Source organism: Coloeus monedula, assembly GCF_965178545.1.
Source record: "Coloeus monedula genome assembly, chromosome: 7".
In the NCBI taxonomy this organism is placed as follows: Eukaryota; Metazoa; Chordata; class Aves; order Passeriformes; family Corvidae; genus Coloeus; species Coloeus monedula.
The window spans coordinates 29,588,733-29,601,146 of NC_138787.1; the positions used below are offsets into that span (position 1 = coordinate 29,588,733).

At 41.3% G+C, this 12,414-nt stretch overlaps 1 protein-coding gene across 1 annotated transcript in view; it reads right to left on the bottom strand.

The window, feature by feature from the left end:
* The window catches only part of SEMA5B (semaphorin 5B), a gene marked incomplete at both ends in the record, with an annotated part of 130,900 nt that overhangs the window by 94,863 nt on the left and 23,623 nt on the right, over nucleotides 1-12,414 (bottom strand). The window contains one exon of the mRNA XM_082285215.1: nucleotides 5,989-6,034. Within this exon, the coding sequence (XP_082141341.1) occupies nucleotides 5,989-6,034 (46 nt within the window). The remainder of the gene's footprint in view (nucleotides 1-5,988; nucleotides 6,035-12,414) is intronic.

Below are 12,414 nucleotides of genomic sequence, written 5' to 3' on the forward strand. Positions count from 1 at the left end.
AACCTGTTCCATTTGTTGCTATGTGACATATTGAGGACTGATACCCAAGTTTTATTATTATTATTATTAACTACACTTTGTTGATACGTGCTGTTGATTTACCAGTGATTATGCCACAGAGTTAAAGATCCCTTCAGGGAGTAGCAGAGAGGGAAGTGTGTCTTCAGGAGCAGCTGTGCAGTTTAAGAGCTTCATCTCTGTAGCAGGGATGTTGCTGCTTCTTAGATTGAGGGGAGAAAAACTGGAGTAAAACCATCCTTACCAGAAATGAACTGGATAAGTGGCTGCAGTTCATCTGCTACAGGACACTATGGAGTTGTCTTATCTCTATTTCAGGTTTGAAAAAATGCTCATTCCAAAACCCCAACAATATCAGCAGAAAGAAATTTATTTCAGTAAGGTTCAGATCATGATTTAAGAGCAGATACTGCCTCAGTATGTTGATAACTTACTTTAAGCTTGGTTTTAAGTCTTATGCCTCAGTGGGACTGAGAAGTTCATCAGGTTTTGGTCTGGTGACTGGATAGCACTCTCCAAAGTGCCCATGTGAATATAGGGGATCTTATTTAGAAATGTGGAGCCACATTTCAGAAGCAAATGAAGTTGTTCTTGTCATAGGTTAGCAAGCATAGTCCCGGAAGGGATGTCCTTGCTAAGGGGTGCTTACAGTTTCCTCTGGGAACTGATAGAACCTATCAGCTGGCCAGTTTGAATATGGACAATTCTCTAAGCCACTTAAAGTTGTGACCACCTCTGTGATACACATTTAAGAATAGGCAAACTCCCCCTCCAAGCTCTCTCTCGTTTCTGGTGCTGGGACAGGTGGCTGCAGGCCCCGTGTGGGGGCCAGGCCACGGCCATCCTGGAGCCATGGACCTGTTCCAGCCATGGAACCCCCCCCACTGCCGTGCCGTGGGCAGCCGGAGCGGCTCGGCTCTCCCCCCTCTCCACTGCGATAAGAAACATTCAACATTCCAGCTGCAAAGCTGCAAGGCCGAGGTGAGATTAACCCTTTTACTGCTGTGAAGAGCTGAAAACCTGAGGGAAGAGAGAGAGGAGATGCTTAAAGCTGAAATTCTGTTGTGAAGCTATGATATATCAGAGTACCCATTGTAATTTCATGAAGATATGGGGGGTGGAGTGTTCAACTTGTAAGCAAAAGCACCTGCGCTGAGATAGGCAGATGCTGACACAGCTGTAATTTCATGAGAAGTTTGGACAGGGAGAGATGAACCAGATGAGGACTTTTGCTCCACACAGGAAAGGAGAAAACCTCAATTCCTAGAGATGCTCCCAGAGATAATCCTAAAGATGAAGATGATGAAGACCCTTTGCTCCCAGGGAAGGAGAAGGGCCTCTGTTTTTGTTTCTGAACGGCTCAACCTTAAAATTGTACCCCAAAAAACTTCAAGAGTGGACCCTCAAAAGCAGTTGCGGGAAAAGCTGCAAGTCGGGGGAAGAGACTCACATGCAGGCAGAGAGACTCCTCTTCCTAAATGGACTGAACAATATTTGGAAGTGGGCGGCTGTCTCGTTGTGATACTGTTTTCATAGCATGAGCAAGAAGAGACTTCTCTTTCTAAATGGACTGAACAAGGTTATATGGCAGTGGTAAACAGACTGAACATCTTAAGGGTTGTCTTTTTACATTGTCAGTGGGAGAAGGGAGGAAGGTGGGGGGAGGAGGAGAGTTCTGAAGGTAGTATAATTTTTTTCCCCTCTTTTAGGTCTGTTAATAAACTGCTTTATATTCTTTCAAGTTTGGTGCCTGCTTTGCATTTCTTCTAATTCTTATCTCACAGAAGATAAACAGTAATGAGTATTTTGGACCAAACCACTACACTAAATTAGTGTTTCTGCCCGGTTACAAACTCAACCCGTGACAGCTCTGTAGCATTTTCATGTTCTGCAGTGGGGTAACAGTAGATCTATAATTGTAGACCAAGGTGGTACTGGACAGTGTGGAACTCCACAGGCAGTCCCTCCTAATTCAGGTTTATGACTACTGGGGAACTCACACTCTCTCTCTATCCTTAACCCACACTTCAATTTTTGTCCTTAGGAAAAAATATTAAATAGTCAATTAAAACATATTTTTATCTCAATTTTTTAAAATCTTTGTTAGGTGAAATAACTTATGTCTTCCAAATAGTTTTGCAACAGGTGCACTTACTTATTCATTCACAGTGTGTAAAAATATAGTACAGACTCTTGAAGTATTTTAAATACTTTAAATACCACTAGCCTGACATATCAAAACACGAACTTCACAGGGCTGCTTAAAAACTTTTTTTACAGGAGATGTTCCATTAAAAGAAACAATTGAAACCAAAATATTTTATGAAATTCTTGCATTTTCTATTACACTTACCAGATGAGAGTCCAGAAGGACATCTTAGATCCACAGAGAATGGAAAGGGAAAGCAGAAAGAGGAAAGGAAAATGAAAAAGAAAGGGAAAGAGAAAGGGAAAGAGGAAGGGGAAAAAGGATTCCCCAAACAAACAAGGACAAGTGTTTGAGATGAGAGAAATGCACATATAAATGCTCTCTTTTGATACTTCAGGAAATAACTTGACCCAGAGTATTTGCATGCCAATTAACCATGTGTCTATCTCATTCTCCTTCAGATTTTACAAAAATATCGAAGAGGTTTGTTTTCATCTCAGTGCAAAAAGGTTGGAAATCTTTGTATCTCAAAAAGGTTGGAAAAATAATTTCCTACTTATTTCAATTGAGAACTGAGAATCCAGGTAAAATCACAGTGAGCAGGGGATAGGCACTGCACTGTGATTTATGAAATGCCAGCCAAGTAGCCTGCTTTTAACACACACCCCAGAATAGTGCTCCTAGCTAAGAAATCCCAATCAGTATTGTGCTTTTTTTTAAAATTTGCTCAAAGGCTTATGTTTTTAAAATGACCCTTCCACCTACTCTATTAATTACCAACTCCAGTATAAAACTGACTTTTCTATGGCCTCACCATGAAAGCTGCAGATTAGGAGCTAACCTTCTTTCAGATCCATGCATAAATTAACCAGCATGCTCTCCAAGTGCACATCATTTTAAAAAAGTGTTCTATAAAATGTCTAATAACGAGAGTTTACAATGCATATAAGACAACAATTTAAATATGGACATGAAATGTTGCAGAGATTTTGTTTAAAAGAGATGTTAAACATTTAGGGAAGATTATCCATTTTAAAATTGTGCTTCTTGACTGCTGCAAGAATTTGAGTGCTACATGCCAACGTTTTCAATATTAACAGGTGTTTTTGAATACCCCATCTCAAGATGCTGATTTTCGGTAATTTTTTAACAAGGTGCTTCAATTTTGGCAAGAAAAAGAAGTAGACAAAATCACAAATGATCCCCAAAATACCTGGGCCTCAGCTTCCTGAGGGATATTGAAGTTCAGCCAAAAATGTTTTTCACAAAAGTATTAACTACCACCAAAGTTTCTCATGCAACTAAAACTCATTTGGTGAAAAGCTTCACAGGTTCCAAATGGAAATTCTGAAACACATTTTGGAAACAGAGGAGGAAGAAAAATCTCTGAGAAGTCAGGACATTTGGTTCTGTGGAGCAGAAAATGAGCTTGTTCTGTTTCAGTTTTTGCTAGTTCTCTAGTAAAAGATCACTAATTCTCATGTAAAAGATCTTGGAGAAGCAACCTCAGCAGAACCAATAAAAAATTCTAAGTGAGGAGGAAATATCAGCACATGGTAAACCAGATGAGAGATAAGAAAGGAAAAGAATTGACCCCTTATTATAAAGGGGCCCAAGAGCTGACACGTCCCAAAACCGACCTCTTCCTTCATTCCCCTGAAATCAAAATTCTTTTATAGGGTAATGCTGTCTTTTTTACACAGCTCTTAATCAGAAACTTGCCCACATAATATTCAAATTTGTCTTTTAGTCTACTACTGCAATTCCAAGACAGTAACTTCCTATCTAAACTCTGTGTCATGCCTTTTTCCCACAGGGACAGTGCAGCCTCAGGATACAGCATGAGAACACTTTGGAAAAAACAGCTTTAAACTTCATTGAACCATGCTTTGAGGGGTACATTCCTCACACTGCCAGACTTTGTCTCACAACCAACATATCCTGCTGTCTCCATAGAAAATGCTCCTCATGTTTCTGCCCTCACCTCATGGAAGTACAAATGCAAGGGAGCAGATATTTGTCAGCACAAACCTGCACCATGAAGCAGATTTAACACCACTGGCAGGATGATAATGAAGTCGCATGAGCAGAAATAAATCAAAATACAATCTCAAGATGAAAAACTATCCCGATTCAGGCCTGGCAAGAGCTACACTGTCTTTTACTTACGAGCAAAGATGAGATACAAAATAATGCAAATTAACATTGTAATTATTTCTTAAACTGCACTCTCACCCCTATAGAGCTAAATGCAGGTTCCTTGCATTTCTTGTCTCGCTTTCTGATCTGACCTTTAAAATGATGCACAGCGAAGGGAAGGTGGTGCCTTTAAACCGCATCATGAGCTTTATGGAGACAAGCCAAGCAGCTACTTAGGCAACCATTAGGTCGGGAAACAATCACTTCCATCATTCCCAACACGTGTGTCAACATAATTCCATGCTCTCTTTGTCATGCAAAAAGTTTTGGCAGAGTAACCGGATACACCCAGAAAGCAGGAGCGAACTAAGCTCATTATGTTAACCGGAGATCCCACAGCAGCCTCCAGTGCCATAGAAGGAGACTTCCCATGTCTTGCAGTGTAGAAAAGGAAACTCACTGCACTGAAAAGGGCCCGGGCCAAGCCTGACTTCAGAAGTGTATGAGCGAGATTCACAATTGTGTCTCGTGGAAGGGGATCCTTGACAAGCACCAGAGGCTGTGTCAGGCAGTGTGATAACAGGTACTGAAGAAGGTGCGACACCTCTCATAGCTACAAAGACTTTCCTCTCCTGTGTGCTCGCTGGAAACCTTCCAGCCATGCTAATATGGCTCTGCAAAGGGAAGGCACTGCCAAATGGGAGTAGCAGTTTCTCTAACTCTTTATTGTTGTCATTGGTAAGTCTGGACTTTGTTTTCTTTTTAAAGGAAGATTCAATTCATTTTACAACCATTAAACATCTTTTCTTCTCTCCAGCTATACTTGTAACTCTTACTAACAGCAAGAGGCTTGTGCACATCAGAATGGCTGGCAATTCTGCCCTAATGGCTTCTTTGTGTGGTCAGGTACAGGAGCAAGGCCTCTCAGCCTGGCTGAAAAAATGCTGAATACATCTTTGGTGATCTAGCAACTATAGAAGATGGTAAGTATACCAGAGCGTAAGTGTTAATTTATTTAAAGATAAGTAGCTGGTGTTTTCGTTAACAATTTTTGCTGCATCCTTCAATTCCAGATTCAGTGCAGTGAGAGTAAAGTTCTGATACTGCTGGATATTTGCAAGTCCTTTCAAACTTCAGCTGCTTTGCCTTGGTAAAGGCAATGGTAACACACATTTTTCAACCCATTTTGCCTCTGGAATGCTTGCAAGTCCAATCGTGGTTTTACCAATGCATTCAGCAAAACACAGCTCCTCAACAATCCATGTTCACAAAGGCCTACAAGGGCTAAAATGAGGATGGATGAGAATAGTAAAACCTTCTCTGGCATGTTGCTGACACCTCTAAAGAAAGCCAAGAGTTTTTATTGATTGTTGTTTAAGCCTGTATCAGTCACACTATATGCTTTCTTCCTTAAGATGCCATATTTTTGGCAGATGCCATTACCACCCAAATATTCAAGAATCAAAACCAGAATGCACCATCCAAATGGGCAAGTGTAGTAGAACCTTTCCCCCAGCATTATCGCTGGAGTGGGAATAAGCATCTGGTTCTGACTTTGTCTTCTCCCTGCTCCACCACTTTGGGCAAATTTACAATATATAGGCTTCTGAAAATATACATCAAATATTACAGAACTTTCATTAATAAGTCAAATAAAATAAGAGAGTGAAAAGTGAACATACCTGAATAAGAGAAACGTTGTGTAGACTAAGTCTGAAGAGGTAGTTCCTGCATGAACAAGCAGAAAAATTACAAACTATTAGGCTACCAAGGAAGGAAGGGAAAAGTTATTAAAGCAAGTAATAGTTTTTTGTCATTCATGTCTACAAACAAAAGGTTTTCCTAGACTCCTCCCCACCAAATACAAAAGCAGTTATATGCCTATTCATTGACTTGTTCATCAGTGTCTTAGTGAACCTGGTAACAAAGTTCTGACCAGGTCCTAATATTAAATATTCCAGAATCCATAATGAAGAACCACAATGAAATCCCAACCATAAAGGGCCATTTGCAAACTCTCAGCAGGCTTTAGTTCAAGTCCGTATGGGCTGCAGTCATGTTTTTCACTGAATTCTGAGAAAACTGGGATTGGACAGAAGCCAGCTGGAGCAGAGCTGACTTCCTAGTATGCTCCCCCAAGCCTGTCCTTGTGGGAATTCCCATTCAGGACTTTCTGGAAGAGAAGAGAGCAGATACTTCTCAGTGGAATTTCTCTGCACAGAAAATCAGCAGGGAAATCAAGGCAGTGACTGCAGATATTCCCAATCCTCCTGTCATCGTCTCTTCACATGTAAAGCAAGGGAATTCCTGACAGAAGTCACTGTAGCATGAGATACCACATATCAGCCGAGCGCCTGTCACCCTTCTTCTGAATGTTTGTATCCCATCACAAATAGGAAGCAACACATTTTTGCATAAATGTCTACAGATAAGGCTTAGATAACAGGATTTATCTCACATTTTTGCTTGCTAAGACAGTGCAGTTACCAGGAATCAGCTGACATGTTAAGCCATAAGGACTGGATTGTGTGCTTGAGGCTTTTGGTCGCATCTAACTTCATTTTTTTGCATCCCATCTGTCAGGAGGTCTAAACAGCTGTGATCCTTTTCCAACATCACTGTCACCACAATGTCCCAGAGAAGACACATTTATATCATACGAGGTGAATTGAACTATGCATCTGGAAGTGGCTCTGTTTAAATGGTAGAAAGTGCAGTTTTGATGATACAGTTTCATCTGCTCTAGAAGTGCCAGTATATAGACATTCCCCCACCTAGTGAAAAGGCAAGTTCCAGCCCTAGGTCAGCTAACCCAGAGGAAAGATACTATAGTGATGAAAAGATCTTAAGGACTCTTCTGAAGAGCCTTCTTTAGGGTCAGTACAGCAGCACACTCTGCCCAAGCAAAGAAAGCAATTCAGACTTTGGCATGTGAGAGATTCATATTGGGTCACAATGACCACAAGAAGGCTTGAGCAATTTTTCATCCTTCTGTTATGTATCACTTGTATATCACCTAAATCGTAAACATAGAGTTGCCTCTGTACTTTGTCCCAGTTCCATAAATAAATCAAAAGCTCTCAAATGCTGCTAACTGTTAATGTAAGAAGGATGAAGAACAAGGATGATGGGAAACTTGGGAAGTCAAACTGCTGATACCAAATCTTCAGCTGATATAGCTCTGACTTGCACCATCGTATTCTCTGCTGGGACTGGTTACCCAGAGAAGAATGAGACCCATTAGCAATATCTGAAGAAAATGTATCAGTGATTATTACACCTCCTATAAATACACAGAGAAGTATACAGACACAGACACACAGAAGAAATCTCCATCCTCTCTCCTAGTCCTGTCACTGAAGATCCAGTAGTTCTTTTGTACAGTCTGAAACCCTATTCTGTCTCAAAGGGCTGCATACTTTCCCAAAAAATTTTGTTATTAACTCTTTAGCATCAGCATCAGACTTGAATAGAGGTGCATGCAGCAAACCAGAAGCACTAAGCTACACGCAGCTAAAATTTCAAAATGAAGATAAATTCTCATCCAGTGATGGATCTGACAGCTCCCTTAGAGACACCACATAGCTACTCACACCAAAATACTAATGCAACTCCAGGACATGAGGTATCATGGAATAAGCCTTCTCCTGGGGAAGGCCTACAATCCTACAATACCCTCAGGAAAAAGTTCTCATAACTAGGGACTTGAAGTTTCTCTCCTGTTGTTAAGCATGCTATTTAAATGCATTGATTTTGGAAGTCTTATAATGCAGATTTCAGCTCCTTGTTCTAGGCTTGCAAAAAGCTGGACAGTTTGACTAGGTAATAAGTTTTAATATTAGGGGTTTTTTTCCCCTGATAGCACTGCAGAGCAAATTCAACCAAAGTATCTTTAATGAAAGAGACATACACAAAGGACACAATTTTCATTGCACTCAGCCAAAACAGATGCAGACAGGGATAGTGTCCATTTCAATAAAGCCAGTCTGTGCTCCCAGTGACTGCTGTGTAGCACCTGGACAAAGCCACTTGGGTGGCTGAGACCTAAACCAGGCAGGAACATAATGCTAATGTGAATAGCACAATGATCTTCCAAAAGCTTTATACTAACCTTAGCTCTCTAAGTCTGACCTTGAGGCTTTCTTGCAGAAAGGAGGGTCTCCCTACTTTTTTATCAGCTTGCCTCACCTGGTGTCTGTACAGGCACTGGCAGTTTCTTTTTGTTTGTTTGATCCTTCTCACATCCTACCAGCAGCAATACAAACACCTGTAGGCAAACTAGGCTATCAGAGACACCTCCTGACTACAGCTGACCTGCTCAGCTAGAACTGACTAATCCTTAATTAACAACATGCTCTTTTAACCATACTTGTTCTGTAAAGCTAAACCAGGAGTAAAACGCCAAAGGGAAAGAGCTGCTGAATCAGACAGCACCATTTTTATGAACTGCATTTTAACTGCAATTTCAGTCCAAGAATGAGCAAGGTCTCTGAATGACAGGCATGGTTTATTGTAGCTAGAATTGCCCCATTTGTGTCCTTTTTTTTTGCTTGTGTTTGAAGTTATGTCTGCTTAATACCTTGCTGAACTATAATTTAGAGCAGCTGAAGGAGTATGATTAAGAAGTATATAAGAACACTGAGATCTCCACATGAATGCATGAGGTACCTTCTTGGTCTTTTTTTCATTTTTTTTCCTCCCATTCTCCCTTGTTAAGTGAATGCTGGTTAATTCCTTTCTCTCCTAAATTAAACCCACCAGCCTAGGCCAGAAGAGCAATATTCAAATACCCTCCTTCTTCTGTATAAAAAGCTGGTGCACAAACTTGGAGGGATAGGACAACCTTCTTAATTGCTGTCCTAAAACGTCACACCACAGTGTTAAACACAAGCTTTGTTTCACCCCAGATTTGGCTGCATTTCAGCCAGTTCCAGAGCAAGTGATTACACTCCTCTGAGTGCTCTGGGACAAATGACATTATGCCTCCAACTACTAATTATTATTACAACTAACCTTATTTTTCATAAACATCAGTGCCTTTCTGAAAATGCCCATGTTAAACAGTAATGCCCTTAAGTCTCAGGCAAGGCTCTATTAAGACACACAGTAGGCTGATGATGGTTCCTCTGGAGATTGATTCTCAGCCAATGCCAGTTTAAACAACCTGAGGGCAGATCCTCTCTCAGTCACCTCTGATTGCAGGGGGATATTATCCCCCACCTCAGATATACAACATTAGCTGCTGTAAAGACTGTCCTGCTCTATAAAACCAAGGCTTAAAGAATTTGCCATCTGAATACATACAGAAGAGAGAAAAAGACACATCATTCTCATTTAAATTTAAAGCACAGACTGAGTAATTTAGCCAAAATCACAGAGTATATCTGAAGTATAACCAGGAGCTGATCTCCTGGACCACTAGTTTATGCCCTAGTTAGGAGAATAACTTGCCCTCAATGTTGGGGCACAGCATGTAAACCTGTACTGAAGTGTCATTTACACTCATGGGTAGATGTTGAATTACTTTCTTGAACTGGGAGCCCTATGCTGTGTGCATATGAACAGAGCCAAACTGTAGCTGAAATCCTGTAAATGAAAGTATTTGTTACTTGGCTTCATAGTTTGTATTTCACTGCTTGTAAAATGTTTAAGAGCTTACTCTGCCTGGTACCTGGTATGTACCAGAGCAGCAAGAGAGCAGCTGAGATGTGTTTCAGAAAAGGTTGTGGAAGAATATACCCACTTAAATATGTTTGCCGTGACATTTCCAAGTCAAATCTGCTTATCAAGTATTTATTTCATGCAGTCAATAGCACCTTGGGAGAACTTTGTAACGTGGTGCCCATGGACTTACAGGCATTGGTTACACATCGCTTGGCCTTAAAACAATTTACTTTGAAGGCAGAGCACTTTGGCTATGATGACACCGAGCAACAGAGATACAAGACAAATTTAAGCCTTTCCATTGGGAAGCCACATAACAAGAGTGTTTGAATAATAACAGAGACTCTTCATCTTAGGAGCTCTGAAACTATAAAGGTTGCAACATGCTTCAGTTGCTCATTCAGGCCTCTTTTCAGGCACCACATCTGTCAGCACCATACTGGATGATTAAAAGGTGCTTCCTCCTAATTAAGAGAGAGCAGCTTTACAGTTCTGCTGTGGTAGATCAGGAGGAACATCCTTGCAGTTGATGGACTGATCATGTATACATGAAAGGCTCTCCTAGCTTCAGAGTATTTTTGCTATCTAAATGAGTGAGGCTTTTTCACATTTCCTAACTCCTCACACACCAAGAAGGTAAGAAAACCTCTCTCTATTTCAGAACAACTCCTGCTATCAAATTTGGAGCCCACATGCTGGTCACCATCAGAACCTCTGAGGACTTGGACATGCACACACAGAAACCGACAATATACTGCCTTAATCACTCCATGTTACACCTGCTCATTTGTTGCTATTTCCCTACACTTTATAGTAGGCATGAGAAACTCCCTCCTCCCTCCTTACACGGCAGGCTCTCCCTCTCTTTCTAGGCAATTACTTTGCAAGTAGAAACAAATCCAAGAGAAGCTGATAATAATGTTTGATCATGCAGAAAAAATACATGTTGAGAGAATGTTGTGGTTTAACCCCAGCCAACAATTAAGTACCATGCAACCACTCGCTCACTCCCACCCTCCCCAGTGGGATTAGGAGGAGAATTGGGAAAAGGTAAAACTCACAGGCTGAGATAAGAACTATTTAATAACTGAAACAAAGTCAAATGTTATTGTTGTTATTGTTGTTATTGTTCTAACAATAATAATAATGAGAAAGAGGAATAAAGCCCAAGAAACACAGGTGCTGCACAGTACAATTGCTCCCTCCCTGCTGCCTGATGCCCAGCCCATCCATCAGCATTTGCCCCCTCCTGGCCAACTGCCCCCAGTTAATATACTAAAGCATGATGTTCCAGGGTATGGAATATCCCTCTGGCCAGTCTGGGCCAGCTATCCTGGCCACACTCCCTCCTGGCTTCTTGTGCATCTGCTCCCTGGCAGAGCATGGGAAACTGGGAAGTCCTTGACTTAGCATAAGCACTACTTAGCAACAACTAAAACATCAGTATCTTATCAACATTATTCTCATACTGAATCCAAAACACAGCCCTGTACCAGCTATGAAGAAGAAAATTAACTATTCCTACCAAAACCAGGACAGGGAAAGTAGAAGAGAACAGAGTGAAGAGTTACTGCCTCTTTTGGGAACTATTACTGCACTGCTACAGTCATCCAACACAGCTTGGGTGAGATACTGGAGCCTCAGATAGGCTCATGGTGCTCTGGGAAGAGGTTCCCTATGTTCTTAAAGTAAAATAGACTAAAATAGACTATTTCAGTAGATAAATGCTTCCTAATGTCCATTCAGAACCTTCTCTGTCAGTTTTGAACCATTCTGATGCACCCTATGATTGGATGCCAGGAAGAAGAGATATGCACCTCTCTCTCACTTCCCCTCCTCAGGGTGGGATTGTGCTGCAGTCAGGGTCCAGGTCTGCAAGAAGGACTCACAACTGCCACAGAGTAGATATCAAGAAAAATAATTAACAGAATGGGGTCCTTTGGGTGATATGAAACATGACACAGAATTAAGCATATGACAACTAATCTCCCTTCTGGCACTCCTGGAAGCCACATGCTGGGGCTGAGCCTCGGGCTAGGAGCCAGCAACTCCTGTCAGCTCTTCCTATCTGTGTTCCTGGAGACCTTAGATATACTTTGTACTTCCACACTACATGACAAACACAGCTTAGTCATGCTTCACGACTCCCCAGGAGCTGGTTAGTATCATTCCCCCCCTTAAACTAATGGAGAAAATGAGCCAGAGAAAGGTTAAATGACCTTCTCCAAAGCACACAGCAAGTCAGTGATGGAATCAAGATCAGACCCCAGGGCTCTTGGCTACCAAATCTCACGCTAGATTAATGCACAGTGCCTCTACACAGGTCCAGCTGTGGCTGAACTTTTCAGATGGTTATCCACATTTCAGAACTAGCCAACCATACTAAGAAACCCAGCTCCTGAAGGATGATTCTGTCCTTTGCTTTCAGAAGGAGTTAATTACAT